This window comes from Coturnix japonica, chromosome 1 (genome assembly GCF_001577835.2).
Source record: "Coturnix japonica isolate 7356 chromosome 1, Coturnix japonica 2.1, whole genome shotgun sequence".
NCBI lineage: Eukaryota > Metazoa > Chordata > Aves > Galliformes > Phasianidae > Coturnix > Coturnix japonica.
Window position 1 is genome coordinate 101,691,586 of NC_029516.1, and position 20,422 is coordinate 101,712,007.

Below are 20,422 nucleotides of genomic sequence, written 5' to 3' on the forward strand. Positions count from 1 at the left end.
CTGGGGCACGTATGAACTGGTCCAGTTGAACCACAGCTCTCTAGAAGGAAAAGCAGACAGCAAAAAGATGGCGCCACAAATCATAGTTCAAAGCAAATGCTTCAGATCACAGATCCCTGGCATACATAATGACACTGAGGAGATCCTGTGCATGGACCTGTAGACTGACAGCTTCAGACTAGCAAGATAAGGCTTTAATTTTTATCTATCTATCTATCTATCTATCTATCTATCTATCTATCTATCTATCTATCTATCTATCTATCTATCTATTTTCCCCCCAGATCAACAGAAAATCACTGGTTTTGAGGACTTTCCTTCCTTTTCAAGCTAACCAGCAAGCAAAGAACATGCAAAATGTGACCACTGAATGCACACAAGAACTGTTAGTGGTTAACCAGGGAAGTCCCTTATGAAACACAAGGAAGATGTGGAGAGGAAGCAGGTGGATGTACCACCATCAGCTGCGGGCACTCAGGGAAGTCAAGCCCACCAGGTGTCTAAAAGGGAGTGGGAAAAGAACTTAACCTATGAGAAGTATATCTTTTCTTGCTTTTTTCCCCCCAAACACTTTGCTTCAGCACCAAGTTTTAAAGAGGCTGCATGAATCTCTCTGCTCAGGGGTACGTTATGAGAGCTGGAGTTTGGTGAAACTTCTTGGCACAGCATGTGGCAGTGACTGTGATGCTGCAGTCCCAGGACATGGCCCAGGGGGTTCACACGCTACTGCCCCTGAGCAGAAGAACGTACAAAGCCATCACTTGGAGAACATCTCTAACACACACGGTGAAAATGAGATCTCTCATGGCAAGGTCAGGTAGATCACTGCCAAAGGTGCTTCCAGCAGGGTGGTAAAGGGGACAGGTAGCAGATAATTTGGTCAATCCACATTGCGGTGACCTTCACAAGAGACTGCCAAGAGGAAGCAGCAGTGTCGCACCAAGGCTGCCAAGGCCAGATGAAACGGCAACCTTGAACAGATGGACAGGTCTTTCAAGATCAAATTAAAAGCCACCCACCTCTTGCAAGGAACCAGAAAAATCTATACCAAGGGAATTCTTGTGTCAAAAGAGGAGACAAGAAAAACAGCTAATACAACGAGAGGAGACTAAGAGGGTCTCTGGGGGTTTTGTTCTGGTTCAGCATTAATTGCTTATAGGTTCATGGACTTAAAACCAGAGATAGACCTGATTACAGTGGGTGAAGCAGAAGTGCTACTACAAATCATGTTTTTTTAAAAGCTTCTTCCTGTCCCAGTTTCCTACCTCATGCTACTTCTAATCTCTCCCTGTTCTCATTATAAAAATACTGCCCTATTGCACCTCCTCCCTGCAAAAAAAAAAAGATTTATGAAACATCAAACCTGCTCTGATGTGAATGTGCTTCTTTGCCTTATATAAACAAGTGCTTGCCTGGCTGCAGAAGCTGTGTTTGAGAAAAGTATTTAATCCGTTTTTCAGTCTTCAGCATACGCAAAAGAGTAAAGAAGATCATACATGATGGACACACAAAAACTGATAGCTCCAGAGTAAATACCAGACAGCTCAGACCGAGAGCTTTGGCTAAATCCCTTCATTTGGAATCGTATCATTTTTAAGAGCTGTACACGTTATTGTTGAACGTCAGCCACATCCCTGGAGACGCACATGGAGCTGCTGAACTCAGCGACCTACAAATCGTCCACGCTCCAGAGCACTTCTCAGCAGCTCGTGCCCAGGGAGGCACTGCCACATGCAACCTCAGCACATTTCCACCTACCTCGTGGCGAAACACAAACCCTGAAATGCCAGCCACTAGCTCAGCCAGGAACACCAGGGACAAGAACATGGCATACTGAAAAGAAAAGAGGCATGAGAAGTTAGAGTGTGACAGGCTTTTCTCTCAGCACAAATACTGTTCATTACCGAGTTTTATCTATAATTTCTGCTCTAGATACCATTTAAAGACATTAACGAAGTTTATTTGAAGGCAATATGTAGGCTACTGCGTGAATATGTAGTATGTACTGATGCAACTCACAAATTACATGCGCTTTCCAATTACAAGCTCTTCTAAACTTTTGTTCCCATATTTCTTAGCATTTTCAGATAAATTAACACACACATTCCAGAGACGGATCACAAATCACTAAGGTTTTGATCTTGCAGTAAGGAATACAAACAGACCCTTTTTATTTGTATGGCCCTCTGATAAAGTCAACAGGCTTCTCCAGGTGTTCTGGCTCATGTTTATCCATCTCTTACTGCTACATTGGGATTTCCCGCCTGACTCCTGAAGTTTCTCAAATGAATGAACTGACTGACTTCACTGAGAACATTCTCATGGGAATACCACACAGACGCCCCTAACATTTTGCTATGCCAAAGCCCGTGTTTGAATTTGAGCAGCATTTGGATTCAGAGCTAAATAAACCTTGACAACAGTAGCTTGCAGTGCAGCACCTCTCACAAACCATGAAAAATAAATGCAGGCCAAAAAAATTAAAGAAAAAAAAAAAGCAAAGAAATAAATGCAAAGCGAGGCAGTAAAATGTGAAGGTGGGACTTAATCTTCTCGTGGGAAAATGCCTTTCTGCACCATGTTCTAAATACTCAACAGTTACTTTAAAAAAGGAAACAAATTAAATTCAGCCCTAAAAGGGTTTGATGGAAGGAAGGAAATTTAATTTTAATTGAAGGCTGCTGGAGAAGGGAGGACAGCAGTGGAGACAGAACTAGAAAAATCACTCTCCCCAACCGATGCTGCTGTCACATCACTGCCTGTTTTCAGGCAAAGCAATAAGGCTGTGAAGTATTTCTCACGTGCACAACGAAAATAAAATGATGCGCTTGGAACAGCACCATGCCACACTAAGTTAGAGGACAGACCTTTAAACACGCTACATGACTTACGGAGCAACCAGCAGAGCCTGTTTTCTTATGGATTTTTAGCTGCTTTCACTCTTTATTTCTTTCCCATCTGGACTGCAATAACTCTGACAAACCTCTACACACGCCCTGACAACACATCACCAGCCATAAACAGTGGTGCATCTTCAATAGCGCCAAGTGTAAGAGCACATACCTGCTGACTGGTCTGCAGCTCAAGCATGTGCCCCACTGTGCCACCATCTCAGCAAATTAACTCCCTTTACCATGCCCTTTTTTAAGTTCAGTTCAAACTGGGGGAGAATCAGCTCATCTTCTTAGGAAATTGGTCCCAAAATACGGTGGCAGCAGGTAAGTTTAGTATCAAGCCCTTTTCCACCATGTCAGTGTGGATACACAATACACAAGGGGTATTTCTACCCCCAAAATGACTACATACGTTAAGATTTTGCTCTTGAATATTCCTAAAACACACAGTCCACAATACAGATTTGTTTAACTATTAGTAACTTTGCATTTTGAAGAGAAATGGAAAACTCAGAACAGAGAAACTCATAGTGGAGGAGGTTAAACTGGACTGAGAGGTGGCTGCTCTACCTCTTCTTAGTGTAGCTTCATTCTAGAGTGCTTTTGAGATGTGGAAAAACATACAGTACAGAGCTTTGTTTTCTGGGGTTGATGTATTTTCTTTGAGTAAATGTTAGGAAAAAAGAGCAAGGCTGGTATGCATTTAGAAAGTATCAAATATTTTTCCATAGATTTTGCACCACAGTACTAAAAAGACCCCCTTAATCTGTATTTCAAATGCATTTCACATTTATGGTGCTGTGAACATTTTTTAAGACTGTAAATACACCTGTACGGCTCACATAAATACAGAATGACCACAGAACTGGTCACGGAGTAATTCATCAGTGGCACTTTAGCCTTGCTCCCAGCCGCACATGAGCCTGTACGCTGCATGGTAGCAAAATTCATTCATACTCAATCAACAACTGGCTTTGGCAGGTATTTCTTTTTCACTTCTTTATCCAAAAGAAACATGTGTTGAACATTAAGATCCATAAAATCTAGATTCTGTGCCTAAAAAAACATGTTAACATCTGGTGAAGCTTGGGGTGAGAGCAAGAAATCGTAATGTATTGACAAAAGCTCTTCCCTTCTTCTGCACTTTGGCACTTCAACACACTTACCAGTTTCAGCATCCATGGGCTGCCACGACAAGTGGCAAAGCAGCCGAAAAGCCCGAAGACAATGATTGTAGTACCCGTCCCGATGAGCACATAGGGGGCATTGGTGGAGTTCTCCGCAATGAGAGAGATGTACGTGCCTAGAGTGAGCTTTCCCCAGACGCCGACCGCGAGAAGGATAACACCTGTGATCTGCAAAGTAAGAGGAGAAAGCTGTCAGGAGCTACCAATGAAGACATCCAAGTTTGGTACACAGTGGTCCTGAAGAGACTCATCGGTGCTGCTCTGTTGGCAGACGACCTCAAGACTTTTACTAACTCCATAGAGATGGACAGAAATAAATAAATATTAATATTAATATATTAATTAAAAATACATTAATATAAAATACTAATATTACATTAAGGCCACTAACAGAAGACAGACCTCTAGGGCTAATCACTGCAAGGCTGATGATTGCTGAGGAAGAATACAGAGCTTGCTGGTAGCCTCACTCTGAATAGGAACAGGCTCTCTGCTCTACAGCATGCCAAGAAAGGTGGCCAAATCCATCTATCTTAGCAAAAGCCAGCAACTGTCCAGACTTGAGCTTTGCCACAAAAACTGAACAACCACCAAACTTGCTTCCATGAATTCAGGACTTTTTCATAGAACAACAGGATGGTTTGGGTTGGAAGGGCTCTCAAATCCCACTCAGTTCTAACTCCCCAGCCATGGGTAGGGATGCCACTCACTAGATCAAGCTACCCAGGGCTCCATTCAACCTGGCCTTGTTAAAGCTCAAGCACCCAGCTCTAGAAACACAGCATCTCTTACAGTGTGTAGCTCTGCAAGCTGTGCTTTTCCCGCTTCCCCTACTCAGCAAGTGAGACCCCAAGCAAAGCAGAATCTTCCCCACTAAGTACAGGGTCCTGGGAGAAGCCATCCTCTTACCTGAGGTGTGAAGTAAATGCTCACACCCTGGAAACCCAGTGGTAATGTATTGCTAACAAGAATATATATATATATATACGTATATATATATATATATTTAAATTAAGTTAAAAGCATTAAGGTGATCCCTAGTGGAGCTCCCTGGACAGTGGTAGAGATGGAGATAATGGAATGTGTTGGGGCATAGAGCAGAAGGAAGTGCCGCTGCTATCCTTGAGGTCAAAGAGTAGTTTAAAGAGAAACCAAAGGAGAGGAGGGCAGGCAGAGGAAATCTAATTAACATACCCTCAGAGGGAGGAGACACTTCCTATAACACAGAGAATAATCTCATTTGGTGATTTTAACTCCCTAGCTCCTTGTCTTCTTTCCCCCCTCACCTCTGAGTTGTAGGGAAAGAAATGCCCTGTCTGGCTCCCTACCCAGAGCACAGCAGGGTGCAGCACTGCTGGAGAAACCCACCAATTCCTGTGGTTTCCCTAAACATCCCCTTTTTGCCCCTGACCTGGCAAAGCAGGTACTGGTATTTCTGCCACACCTCCAGACTAGGATTAGCAAAGACCTGCCTACAGGGGAGTAAGAGTAAATCCAACTCTTGTCTATCTCTTGGTGCAGCATCATGAAAAGCTCTCAGTCCTTACTCAGCCAGGAAGCAAGCTGTGAGGGATTCCGAAATACAAAGATCAAAACTTGGTTTCTTGCCTCTGGTTGGACAAAAGGTTGGTTTCTGTGCCTCAGCCGAGCTGCTGAAAGTTTTACCACAGCCCCCAGGGAGCAGTAAAAGTGGCCTTCGCTGCCAAAACAAACAAGCGGCTTCACACTGGAAAGAGAATTCTGGTCTTACAATAAAAAGCATTTATACTCCACTATTTGAAACAATTACTAACCCTTTACTGTGCACTTTAAGAGTCTGGTTTCCCTATATCTTGAGGGTGCCTATCCAATTTATGACATGGAAAGACTTGGGGAAGAAAGAGCAAAGTCTGTTGGCGGCTCATCCACGTTTTGTTTCTTAATAGAGCGCTGCTGTAAGGAAATCTGGCAGCTGCTGGTGAGGGCTAAAATCGTAGCAAATCTGTCACTGTGCAGTGAGATGGGAAGTTTCCTTAGAGAAGCATTGCAGATGCCCCTCGGGCTGCACTCATAAGGAGGAAAAACCAGGAGATTTCCCTGCAGATCTTTTAATGGCCTTTATTTAACAAAGCACGAGCAGCCGTCTGACTAATACCCACTTTCACCCAAAGGCAAACCTCATTTCCTTATTTCTGAGATACACTTTTTATCTTTACCTCTGTTGCATCACGTAACCAATGTACCAGCTGCCTCTTTGGTTTTCAGGTCTGCTTTCTTTAAAAGCAGCGGGGATATTCACAACTGGAAGGTCTGAAAGTAAACTTAACGTACCTCCTGCAGTGCATAGCCTCTCCCTCATTTCTCTCATCTTCCCCACTCCCTTCTCTTTCATTCACACATTTCAGTGGAAGAAATATAATGTTGAATGTGCTTCCATCAAAGCACAGAGAAACAGGTAACGTCATCTGCTTCAGAGGGATCTCGTACAGCTATGATATCTGCAGCACTTCGAAATCCAGGTGAAAGATGGCAGCTTTCTGCTGCCACTCAAAAGCTACCAAGGGCCACCTACCCTCAGCAAATCTGAAACAACAGCGGTGAATGGCTATTTGGATTTCAGACTTCTCTGCTGCTCAAGGCAAAAAACATATCACACATTGGGATGCTCTGCTAGATTTTAGTCACTATACCTCAGAATGTTGAGTGGGTGCTCAGAGCTACCCTTACTCTTCCCAAGGCTTTGCTCATTAAGAAATCAGACTTTCTCTCTACATATATGCTAGAAAACACTGGATTTCATAGGAGAAAAATGTATGTTTTCATTTGGAATCCTGAGCCTTTCTCATGTATGTTTTGTGCCTGTACATATTTATTTCTTTCAATAGATATCAGCAAATCATCAAGGTAAATGGTAGCAGATACATGCATTATGATTAACATGTTACTCTCTAGAAACATACAGAATACTTCAGCTCTTCTGGCAGATACAGGAGGGTCGCTACAAGCTTTTTAGAGACCATTTGAGCCACAGATCACAGTCTACAGCTGCACTGCAAATAAGTATCTGCAAAAGCTGGTACACATAGGGCAGGAGAGCAGCAGCTAAATTTGGCCTTCATGTGGCCTCGCTAGAAGTGAAGATCTGTCCTGGAAATGGCATAGTGTCCCTACTAACACAAACAAAGCCATGTCTGTCTCAAAGCACAACCAGATCCAAGCTCTTCAGCAGACACAGAAGAAACTGCAGTGTCCCAGACCAGCAATCTGGAGCGGAACATTCAAACAAACATTGAAAAGAAAACAAACAAACAAACAACAAGAACAGAAACAGCAAAAGAAAGAAAAGAAAAAAGACTTAAGATTTGCCTCTAAAAAGAGCCAATAGGGAAGATCTTGCCCAAACGTGAGGAACTGTGAAAGGTCAACAGCTGTCCTTTGGTAGACTGGGACCCCCACTGCCCATGGAAGGCATGAAGGGCCCAAGCTGTGTTGTTAGGCCTCAGCTTTTACTAATGTGGCACTGACTGTGACACGGTGACAGGGTTTAAACCATAGCAGCCCACAGCTGCATAGAATCACAGAATCCTTAAGGTTAGTAAAGATCTCTAACATCATCTAATCCAACCATCAACCCATCATCGCCATGCCTACTAACCACATCCCTCAGTGTTTCAGGATCCAAAATCGGAGTAAGGAACCACTATGCAACTTCTGGTTCTTTTCTGTGCTATTTCTCCAATCTTGAACATTATTGAGAAGATATTTCATCCTGGATTTCATCGAAGACAGATTACACCTTCTAGGGCCTTACAAAAATTGACTACTGAGGAAGCCCTCAGTAGGGCATAAACAGAAACTCATGTTTCTTCAGTGTATATCGAAGCGAGGCAAAGATTTCAAGACCAGGTTGGACAGGGCTCTGGGCAACCTGATCTAGTAAAGGTGTATGTTTGGTGGCCCTGCCAGGCAGGGGGGTTGGAACTACATGATCCTTGAGGTCCCTTCCAACCCAGGGCATTCTGTGATTCTCTGTGTTAAAGATTATAAAGACTACACACAACTAAAAATTGTTTTGTTTAGAGCTAGAAAGTCTCACACTTCATTGCTTCTGAACTCAGGCTTGGCAAACACAGTTCAGAAACCCTTGACTCACTAGATGGCAGGAAATGAAGCAGGTAGGCAACCTGGTCCTTTTCCAAGAAAAACTCCACTGACATCAAGTTCCCATGGAGTGTTTCAATCTAGATCCTCTCCTGCTGCTTTCCAGTTAATGTCTCTGTGTATAGTTACTCTTATTCAGCATTTGAGCAAACTGGGGTTTGTCAGTAGGTTTGAGTTGGAAGAGACCTCAAAGCCCACCCACCCCAACCCCTGCCATGGGCAGGGCTGCCCCCCACCAGCTCAGGCTGCCCAGGGCCCCATCCAACCTGGCCTTGAGCGCCTCCAGGAATGCAGCACCACATTTCCTCTGGGCATCACTGTCATTTAAGTAAAGGATTTCTGCCCACCATCAACCTCCTCTATTTCAGTTTAAAACTAAAAAAGTCAAAAGCAAGCTTTTTAGTTTGCCTTCCCTCAGAGTTAGTATGGATGTTCTCAGTGTCATGGACCTCCTGGTCTCCAATCCTGGAGCTGACTGGATGGGGTGAAAAGTTATCATGCTTCAGACAGGCAGAAATACAACAGAATTGAATGCTAGGTGTCACTTCACTTGTCCAATAAACCTTACGCTTTTAGGAAATAATGCAAGTGAAGACATGGCCAATAGCTTTTATAAGGACATGTGCTGCAGCTTTATAGAAACTAGGGAGAGAATGATACTTGGGTAATACTATGCATTTCTGAAATGAGAAGACTGAACACGTTTCTCAATGAGGGACAATACAAAAATGCCTAGGAATTATATATTTTAATAGTGTCAGGAAGAAGATTAAACTATCAACCCCCTCTTCCTGTGTAACAGGGAAGAAATATGTAAATAAGAGAATCAGAGAGTAACTTATGAAAGTGCTCTATCTTTAATTCCATCAGAATTCCTCAGGAAAACGCTATATACTCCTTCAAGTGGGATGCACACAGCATCCTAATGAAGTCTGCTTTCTTCACACCCAAAATCTCCCAGAGCATTTGCAGCATGGCATAGAGGGAGCTGCTGCCTCAAACTGAGATAGGAGATATAAAAGGAACTCCATCTCACATCCACAGAGATTTCAACAGCCCCAAATGCAGAGAAACTAATTTATACACGGGGCTTCCATATGGAACATTAAAGTTTATCATTTACAGAGGTGAAGATAAATGTGCAGCAGTAATTGCTAGTTTATTTGTCTACATAATTCATGTCCTCCTGTTCATTACAGATGTCAGCTATTTTGCTTCCTAAGCTCTGACAAAATAAGACTTGGTACCCAGTCCTCATCAACGCCAAGCATGCAGCAAGCCCGATTGATTTCAAAGCAGCTGAGAGAGCTCAACACTTCTCTGGGCCAGATCTTTACGCACAGAACCAGGAAACAGGAGGTGAGCTTCGTAAATCAAGATCTCATTGTTGGTTTAATTATTTTTTTTTTTCATTTAACTTCATATTCAGACCCTTGCTGGAGGAATGCAAAATGTGTCCACCTTAAAAAGAGATCCAAAGCAGTAGAAAAGAGGTCATGGAAAGAAAATGCCCATGTCAGCTACTTGATTTCCAAACACCAGCCTCCCTGTACCTCAGTAGAGGTGTGCTGTCTCAGTACTATTCTGATTCAACCTTCTCAAACAGACTAGACACAAAATGGACAAAACCATGGCAAGGCAGACAAGAACTCATGTGATCCATCTTGGCTGAAGCTGAAAGGCCTAGTGATTGGTTTAGCAGGCTGTGAGGAAATGAGAGAGGACCAAGGCACAGAGCTAATTACATCCACCAGATATTTCCCCAAGGGAGGGAAACTTTGTCACAAAGAAATGGTCGACCTTGACAGCATCCAGAGCAGACCCTGCATTAAAAGCATGTCTGGAAAGGCTTAAAAATAACTGGCCTACCTCTGAAAATTTTATGAGTTTCCCAAAATAAGTGAAGGATCACATGCAAAATGTTCTTGCTTTGCAGCCTGCCGAGCAAGGGGAGCGGCTGGCTTTGAATCTTTGCTTCCCTCACTGGGTTCTCATCAGGCAGCAGGGGACTAAACCAGATGTAAATCTTCCTTGGAAGGTCAGTGTCAGCTCTTCAGAGGCAGGAACATCGCAGTAAGAGAAGATGTGATGCAATGCAGAGATGCACCTAAGCCAGCCACACAGCTGAATGTTCTGTCCTCATAACTGGGCATCTTCACTGCACCTTACAGACATACCTCAATTACCATTTGCACAGTACAGACAGCTGCTGGAACTAAAAGAAAGCTGTGTCTTTGGAAGAAGGCAACTCTTTCACAGCTTTCTCTCTGCTTTGGGAAAAATAATGGATGCACACTAACAGAAAACAGCAACACAAACCACCACCAAAGGTGCAATTATTAATGCTATGGCCCAGTATTTCCACAAAAAAAAAAATGAAGCTGCTAAGAAAAACCTGATGAAACAAATGCTTCTGTCAGAACTTCTTTTTTTAATTTGTTTTTAAATCCAGCCCCTCCCACCTTTTCTAACTCAGGTTTGTCCCTCTCCTTCCTCTCCTTTTCTGACAGCTTCCCCCTAAATAATGCCTTTCTAAAGAAATCTGGCTCAAAGGATGCAAAGAAGAATGCTACAACCTGAATTTGTTAGATTTTGTCCCTCTCTGCAATTCACTGCCTGTCTTGCCCAGATCTTTGGGCCCCCAGTTGCCTCCTGCTGCTGAGTGGGCAGGACGTCCAGCAGCTCCTGGCTGGTCCATCTGCCCTAGCACTCCCTTTGAATTAGGATCCATGCTGCTGAGCATCCATCTAGTACCAGCAGCTGTCACAAAACAGATTACCTAGCACAGCTCTCGCTGTTTCCATACTGAACCGTGATTCCTATTTATTAAAACTACTGGTCCGTACCCTCCCTGCAGAAACACAGGAATACCAGCAGGAGCAAGCTACAGCATCCGGGTCAGTCAGCAGACAGCCACAAGTTCACCCTGAAATACAGTGCAGCAGATTTTGATTAGATACGCTAACATCAAGATTAACAACCTGCAGACTTAAATCTTATTTCTTTCTCCAAAATATTTGTGAGGTTCACTGCTCTTCCTTGCTGTGACGCTTCTGCAAGTGCACAAACGCCTGTCAGAAGAGAGCTGCTGCAGCATTCATATCCTCAGAGCTGAAAACAAACATCTAGTTTTAAAATGTTCATAGAATCATAGAATGACTCGGGTTCAAAGGGACCTCAAAGGTCATCCAATTCCAACCCCGCTGCCATGGGCAGTACAATAGAAAAGAAGTAGAATACCAACTCTCAAATTGGCATTGGAGTGACTACTAGGTTATCACAGAGAACACAACCAGTCAGACTGCTCACCACTGATCCCATTGAAAATAGAGTGTGTCATTATCCTTAACTCCCCCAGTACTCCTTGACACCTGGACAAGAGGCTGATGCTCCTCTGATTCACTGGGGGAAGGGAATTTGAGTAATTCTGTTTTCTGTGGGATGAAATACCGGGTTATGTCCCAAGAAGCCCTAAAAAGCACTTACAATAAGGGTGTGTGTGGGGGGAAGCAGGGGGAAGAGGCACATGACACAACAGCTTGAAAAGAGCCTCGCAACATGGCTCAAAACTAATCATTTCTTACTAATATAGCAGCAAATACCCATTCTAGTGGATTGGTTTTCTTTAAGGAAATTGTTAATGACATCCTGCTTACTGGAGATTCAGGAAGAATAATGAGATTTGAGATATATCTCCATACTAAGATCATACATGTAATGAATGGTTATAATGACCGGACATATCCTGATGGTATACAATTCAGCTTTATCCCACTTTGTGTTCACAGAAATGTTTAGATAGCTCAATCAAATCAAGACCTTCACTATGAAGCTTACACTAATTTCTATGTAAGATACTTCATCAAATTAGATATTTCATGGTTTAGGCCTGATGCAACAGTCAGGCAGCACCTTTGCAGCAGGGCTCTGGCCAGCACACCTACAGGTTGCTCTGCAAACACTGCACTGCTTTGCACAGCCAAAAGCCCATCTGCAGCTAAGTGGCTCCTTCCTTGATTTATCTTCTGAATATTCTTTTCTGGAAAGAGGGCCCATTCCTACCATTCATGACTGACAACCAGATTCATAGCGTATCAGTGCTCACCAAACCCACAACAACATAATGCCTCTGGTTTTCCATGTAACAGAGCAGGACTGTGGTGTGCGCCAAAGGGCACGGCATGCACTGGGAAACCAGCAGAATAATTCCTAGTGTTGTAGGAATGGAAAGGAGAACATCCCACATCTGAACTAGCCCCAGGGCTTGAATAATCAGAGAAGACTTCTGCCTGGATCTGTTGCTCTCAAGAGTCAGTGCCCATAACACTTTCCTCCCCTCTTCAGCAAGGCAGCAATGGGTGGATGAGAACATTGCTTCAAAGCTTGAGAGCTGGGGCCATGACTGCAATCCAGCTGTCCGGCCTTTTCTTTTTTCTTTTTTTTCTTTTTATTTGCTGCATTCATTCAAACACATGCAAAGTCCGTATGTGGAAAACAGCCTCTTGGTTGCACCATCCTCATCAATGAGCCCTGAGGACAACAGCAGTCAGGCCTGCTGGGCTCATGGATACTCTAGGGCAGATGTAGGGCAGTATAGGTCCCATTCCATCCCTAACCAAGCACTAGTCTGCTGCTGCCTATATGCCAATTGCATAGCTGCAATTAGAGCTGCAGCAGTCCCACACAGCTTCCTCCCAAATGTAACGGGAGGCAATAATGACATCCACAGCAGCACAAGAACCAGAGCAACTGCTCTCTTTGCTGGCTGAGGAGACTGGAGGCAAAGCAGATCTATCAGATTGTTTATCTACAGTCCTTACAAAGCTAAAATTTAGCAGTAAGAAAACTTGAATTAAAAACTGATTAACAAGCTCATTAATCACAGCATACAACAGCACTGGTACGAATCTCTCCTGGAACCACTTTGCATTCAGACACTTACACAGGCACTTACATTTCTAATATCCTTCAGAAATAGCAGATTACAGCACAGAAATGGCGATAATAGATGTATGATGAAATGCAGTAGTTGCAAATTCAAGGTCATGCTGCTGGGACTAAGTCCAGAAGTTTCAAGCTCCTAAATTTCCAAATAGTCAAGCAGGAAAAGCATTTTTCATGCTATCACACCACAGGTTTACTAGGCACCCCTCACAGCACAAAGATATGAGAAGAAGGCACACGCAACCCAGAGATGCTTCTCCAAAGGTGGGGAATCTCCACTAGTGTGAAGAAGGTAGACTCACAGTCACAGAATTGTCAAGATTGGAAAAGACCTCTAAGACCATCTTGTCCAACAAGCAGCTCATCACACCATGCCCACTGCCCACATCCCTCAGTGCCACATCCACACGGCTCTTGAACAGCTCCAGGGACGGTGACTCCACCACCTTTATGGGCAGCCTGCTCCAATGCCTCTCACCCCTCTTTCAGGGAAGAACTGTTTCCTAATGTCCAACCTGAACCTCCCCTAGCACAACTTGAGGCCATTTCCTCTTGTCCTAGGGTCACTGCCTGTAAAAGATGGTGGGTGGGCAGCTTGTGTCCCTTCATCTGTCAGAGGGGGGCTGCTGGGCAATGGCGCAAGTGGAAAGCAGGGGGTCTGCTAGAAACTCAGATTGGCTGGAACCTGTGAGAGGAAGGGGGGGCAAACAGCCTCTATCTGCTCAGTGCCAGGGCTCCTCTGCCAAGGTAGCTGTCAGCTGCAGCCTGCACTGCAGTTCAAGCCATGAAAAATCAGCTTGGGAGCACACATGGTGATCTGGTAAGTGCTTTATTTGAAGTTTAAAAAGGATTTTATTATTGCAACTAAACCCCTAACTTACTGATCCCATTTCATTGGAAACCACTGGTTATTTACAATCTCCTAATCATTCTTAGAAGTTATGGAGAAGTGTCATTGCTTCTGTACACCCTTCCCTTCCCAAAAGGTCATATTTCTTTCCTACCGAAGACTTCTTGTCTTTCCTTCTCTCCCTTTGACCCATGTTTTCCTCTCCAGCTCTTTCAGGCACTGTGCTGTAGGAAATGCCTCTGGTGCATACAGGACTGTTTCAGAAAGCAGTACAAATAGTGCACCCTCACCACGTTGCAGTGCAGCTCAAATGAGTCACCATGAGAAAGCAGGTGTTCTCATTTCAGTGTACCCAATTCAGCCCATCAAAAGCAATGCTTTGTATAGCTATCCACACTTGCTCTCACCCACGCTTGGCTACCGCCCCTCCCAAAGTCAGGTAGCAATGCATCCAGGAGTGCAAAGAAGGTAACAAAACAAGGCAAAGGAGGACAAAAGCATGGTATGTACCACTCCAAAATAACCTGAGTTTGTTCCAGTCAAGGTCCAGTGCTCTCTCTTAGCACCTACACAGCAGTTTTTCATACTGCTCTGTTTGTTACTTGTAATTGTTTTCCGCATGCCATTCCTACTAAAGAAACCAAAGCCAGCATCAGACTTTTTTAGGGAGGGGAAGGAAATATCAGCCATGAATCCAAACAGGAAGGCATTCCCACAAACTGTGGTGTGCAGATGCTTTCTGCACTCTGCATTTAATAACCAAGGGTAAAGGGCTATCCTGGATAAAAGGGTTATCCAGTTGCATCTTCCTAACAGTAAAAAGGGAAGGAGGCTGATGAAATTCCAATTTGTCAGTTCCTCCAGAGCCTGCACAGCAAATGGACACCGTGTACTGACAATTCTCAACTTCTAAGACTTAAAGAAGCAGCCATTTGTGAGAGTATGTTACTGTACATTTTTAGAATGCACAGTCCTTATCATCAGCATCTGCCTACAAACAAATCATGTACACGCTCCTGAAACAACTATGTAGATGCCAGGGTTCTCCTATGCAAGATCAGATCCCACCCAGAGTGAATATCAACACCCTCCTTTGCAGGTTTAACAGGGATACCTATGCCTCTTCATCTGCAAGCAAACTGGTCATGCAAGGAGGTGATGCTCAGCTGTGTGTATGAAGCTGTGCTATCAGAATATACTGATCCTCAGCAGGAAACTGATGACTGCTCCACAAGCTGGACTGGTAGAAAGGGATAAGAGCAATTGGGCAGCAGAAGAGAAGGAACAACTGTCTAGCACGCTCCTTGCTACACAACATCCAGAGCAAGACTGCAGTGAACTGGCCTTGCAGTACATCATATTAAAGGAAAAATACAAAAGAAGCCGCTGAATTGTGTTTTACATTTCTATATGTATATATATGTATAACACACAGGTATATATGTACCTGATAACTCACAGGTAACTATACTGTTTGTATTTAAAGCTCTTCTAAGATGCAAATACTCAGACATCTCCAAAACATTATTGTAAGCTACAAGAGATACTAACATGGTCAACAATAAATGGACAACCTGATCTGCTGCTCAGTTCCATGAAGACTGTAAGGACATGAGAAGAGCTTTTAATCAGAGGTCTCCCACCACTGTGACTCATCTTACATCTTGATATGGATCCAGAAGCTATGGAACATCTGTACTCCACGCTGAAGCTGATCACAGCACCTTTGGGAACACAGGCACTAATGCTGTAGCTGAGCTGCTCTAAAACTCTTCGTAAGAACTTTGGAAGTCTGGTGGTGCTGTGGTTGCCATTCTTACTTGCAGATTGTTCAGACCTGTGATGTACTGTTGGACTGCAGAACATCCTTTGTCAAAAAGAGTGACAGACCTAAAAACTTCTGAGCAGCAATGCTCCTTCTGCATGAGATGCAGCAAGAGGTTTGCAGAAGGTATGGATCAAACTCTCACACTGCCACATGCAGCACTTGCAGCTCGCTTGCTCATTCCTCCTTCAAGCCTTTGCTTCAAAAAACTAGTGATGTACCTAATGACAGATGGGCCAAATTGTACCCAGCTTTGCAAATCTTACTGCTATTAACGATGATTCACTTTGAAATAAGTCTGCTCTTTTGCTAAGCACCTCATCAGCTCCAATCAGTTTTTAACATAACGCTAACATACTCACTAACCAAATGCACTGAAAATCAAAGCAAATAAATGAAGTAGGTGGGCTGTTTAAAAGAAGAGGGAGAGAAGGACTTTATCACGATCCCTCATTCTGGCACACACCGTTCAGACTCACAGATCAAGGCACCAGGCAGCGTTGATGGGCTGCCTGCAGCAGCCGCCCGAAAGGCAGAGCTGAGCAGCCGTCACAGCACCTGGCGCTGTTCTCCACCATCTGCCAAAAGCAGGGCAGGAGCAGCTTCGTGAAATCACTGCCCACATCCCCCAAAACTGGGCACTGGTGAGGCTGCATTTTGAATGCTGTGTTCAGCTCGGGGCCCCTCACTGCAATTAAGACATGGAGGCTCTGGAGTGTGTCCAGGAAAGGGAAACAAAGCTGTGAAGGATCTGGAGCACAGTCTTATGGGGAACTGGGGTTGTTCAGCCTGGAAGAGGCTCAGGGAAGACCTTATCGCTCTCTACAACCACCTGAAGGGAGTTTTACTAGTAGATAGTTGCACCGAATTAAGGATAAATTCCATGATGAAGCTTTTGCAGACCAGACTCCAACACAAAAGATGAATTCCCAAGTAAGAAAAAGAGATGAGGTTTGCCCTCCCTGGCAGCTTTTCTACGTTCCTTTTAAAAAGCTTGTAAATAGGACAGCCGACAGAAGCCTCTCGGTGCATTCGGCTCTGCTGTGCTTTCAGCTTCAGCTGAAACAAGGCTAATAAAAAAAGCCCATGTTTACATAGAGCAGACAAGAAATACATTGAGGAAGCAATTTCATTTTCAAGCTTGAATGGAAATACTGCAATTAATGGAAAGTAAAAACATAAATATAAGAAGTAGGCATTAAGAAAAACCCTGTTATATATTTTAGAACAGCAATTAAAGGAAATGATTCAGTGCAGGGCTCCCATTGAAAAGAAAACCATCGTCTCTTCAGGAAGAATTACAGTCTGGAGGAAGGTCTCACGCTAGTATAATGATAGTTTATTTACAGAAATCCAATATTTATCTTACTAGCATTCATATTAACAGTAAGACAAGCTAATTCTCCCATCATTATACACATCATTCTGCTTTATTTCATTTGACCGGTTGTTGTAAAATTCACGTCTGTACGGTTGCCAGCCATGCTTGCTCAAGCCTCATCTATGATCTTAAATGGTTCCAATTTGGGGAACCACCTACTAACAAGAGAAAATGGAAGGCATTAAAAGGCTGGGCATGAGCCATACAAATTCCTAGCTCATTACTCTCTCCCATACATTTACGAAGCTTTCCTGCCTTACTTCAGCAGTTCTTACTACACACTGCCAGCAGCTGTCACTAAGACCATGCTGCGACTGGCTGCAGGCAGGGAAATAGCTCCCAAATTTGCTATTCTATCTGGCTCTAGCTGATGCTTACTCTTCATCCAGGATGACATGCCATTGACATGGTGGCTTACCAAAGGGTCTACGAAAAGCTTAAGGTACTGGAGCCTGGCTGCCTCCAAACAAAACAGTGCTATCAGCAAGAAAGACACAGCAAATAAAGTTGCTGCACTCACCCACATATAATAATAATAATAATAATAATAATAATAATAATAATAATAATAATAATAATAATAATAATAATAGAAAGAGAGAGGAGACAAAAAGCAACTGGAGAAGTCTAGATGTCCCTCTTCAAATTTGTGTTGGCAGTCATGTTGCTGACAGATGTTACAGTACTTCCATATCCATACTGCAGGCAAACAGAAAAGGTGCACATCCTCCTACTTAATTAATATATAAAAATATAAATACCCGTCTTCTTTATATTTTTTTTATATTAACAGATGGGTGTCATGGCTTCCAAGCATTCCAGGCCATCAGGGTGTTCTGCCTGGCCACTGCTGAGGTCAAGCTCAGGAAACACGCACCATCCTAGGATTCAAAGGGAGAAAATGCACAACAAAGCCCCCTTCCAGCCACAGCAGCCCTGATAAACACTCTGGATTTTGGCATGTCTGACTATGTTTCAGTTCTCCAAAACCAAGTTATTTCCATTCAAGTGCTTCAGGGTCAGCCTTCAGAGAAGACGACAGCAGCTTTGCTGAGAGCGTCTATCTACATCATCTCTCACTACTCCACTTATGAACACTACAATTGTAGAAGATTAGTATTTAGTGATTAGTGTTTTCCCCATCCAGGCATCTTACGGCTCCAGTCTTGTTCTTCATTGAATTATGCCGTCTTTGGGTAAGATTTTTCCTCTGCTTTTTTGCTGTCTGGTTCCTTGAATGAACTCATACAAAGGGTGCTGCACAGCAGTTAACACACGCTGTTCTTCAACTTTTTTTCCTGCTGTTTCACACAGAAGTACATAAATTTCCATTCATACTTAGAACCATCTTGGCATCTGCCACAAGCCTCTACACTGCAAAGACCTGACACAGCAAATGCTGCATTCTGCTGTACTGCAGAGTTGCAGAGATGCTTTCACTATCAGTAGCAAGCACCCCAAAACATGCCACATCAAAAAACACCTGGTCTTTTGCCATCCCAACAGACCACAGAGCAATATCTGACTCTTAGACCACTGTGTTCCCAGATTCCTGGATCCAGGTTTTCAGTTTAGATCTTATTAGGAAGATTATAGGGGAAACAAATCAATGGTCATTTCCATTCCCTGGTGTCTTAGTTTCAGCAGGGGTGTAATTGTTTCAGAATGTCTGGTATGATGCTATGTCTTGGTTCTAGGAGTAAAACAATGTTGATAACAGACTGATGTTTACAGTTGCTGCTAAGTAGTGCTGTACAGAGCCAAGGCCATTCGCACCAAAAGCAAACCTGAAGGAAACCTGCTAAGTCTAGAATACTGATGATGTATTCGGTCTGCTATTGCTACCTACTCAGTGGGTACACCATATATATTATATACATATAATAAGAAGGTGTCAAGTTCTCAATAGGTGATTTTATTTTTACCAAAATGATTCGTTTAGATTGGGAAATCAGAACACGAGAATGTTCCCACAATATAACAACATGTTCCCCCATTATACATAAATATTATTGCCAGTATAGTTCAAGGCTTGGCCCTAAAGTACATAACATTTGGAAGAAGTTTTACCGTAGCTATTTTGTGCTGCAGTTGACAGCATAGCAGTCGGTTATTTAGAGAGCAGGAATGGAAAGAAGATAAATACTTGGGGAAAGCAGGAAAACTGAAATAGAGAATAGAACAGAGATAAGCACTCAACAAAGCTAATTTTCAAAAGCAAAAATATGTTTTCCTTGAGGAAAAAAAAGAAAGAAAATTAAAACTGTTCTCATTCTCCTTCATCTTGGGCTGCTACTTTGCTCCATCACCATGTTTTACTCCTCAGAAGTGGCTGAGCATACCCTCTGTGCATGTCTGACAGGCACTTGGACTCTACAACTCGGAGGTAGGCTCATTCTTTTTTAAACACCAATCCAAAGCACACCAAAGCCAGCAACAAAATATCAAAGAGGAGCTTTCAAAGCTTTCAATGGCTTTAGACCTCCTCCTTCCACAGAGGTCCATTCCAAAGCTGTTTACACTCCGCTAGGTACAGAAACATAGAGCAGAATGACTCCAGCATACAGCAGCATTTTCTCCTGGTAATGAAGCCCAGACAGGCATTCTCCATTGAAGTACTACAAACATGCCCAGACCGTCCCTCAGTCTGTTACAACTCCATGGCCTTCCAACAAGAGAAAGTCAATTCAACTACCAGTTTAGCTTAGACAACTGTCTCATATGGAAAATCATCAGCATTATTACACAGAAGCAAGGGTAACACTGTCCTCAGATATTCCTGTTTCAGATGTTCTCCTCCTTTCACCTGTAAGTTTGTCTTTACCTTTCCTGATGCATAGATATGTTCCCAAAGGTTTTTTTATCAGTCTTCCTATATGTCTTAGAGATGGCAACAGTAAATTAATAAATATCGTTCCCACTCAACTGCCTAAGTAAAACATCTACTTAGTCTGTCATGATTAAAATGAAAATTGATTATGGAAAGAAATGCAAATAGGTATTTGTAAACATGAAAACACTGGCAGGACTCCAGTATGAAGTACTGCAGCCTTATGTTAAGCATTGAACACCTAAGGTCAGAAGCACAAATCAAAGCCCTCAGAAGTACAACCAGACAGAATGAATATTCACGTTTAGTTTATATCACAGCCTGACTCTGAATTCAAACATAAGAGAGACATGCTTGTAAAAGCCAGGACA

General features: G+C 43.2%; 1 protein-coding gene across 1 annotated transcript in view; it reads right to left on the reverse strand.

Annotated features, from left to right (window-relative positions):
* TSPAN7 (tetraspanin 7) overlaps positions 1-20,422 on the reverse strand; it is an 83,348-nt gene that overhangs the window by 13,363 nt on the left and 49,563 nt on the right. The window contains exons 2-3 of the mRNA XM_015884608.2: positions 4,061-4,249; positions 1,759-1,833 (exon numbers count right to left, since the gene is read on the reverse strand). Of these exons, the coding sequence (XP_015740094.1) occupies positions 1,759-1,833; positions 4,061-4,249 (264 nt within the window). The remainder of the gene's footprint in view (positions 1-1,758; positions 1,834-4,060; positions 4,250-20,422) is intronic.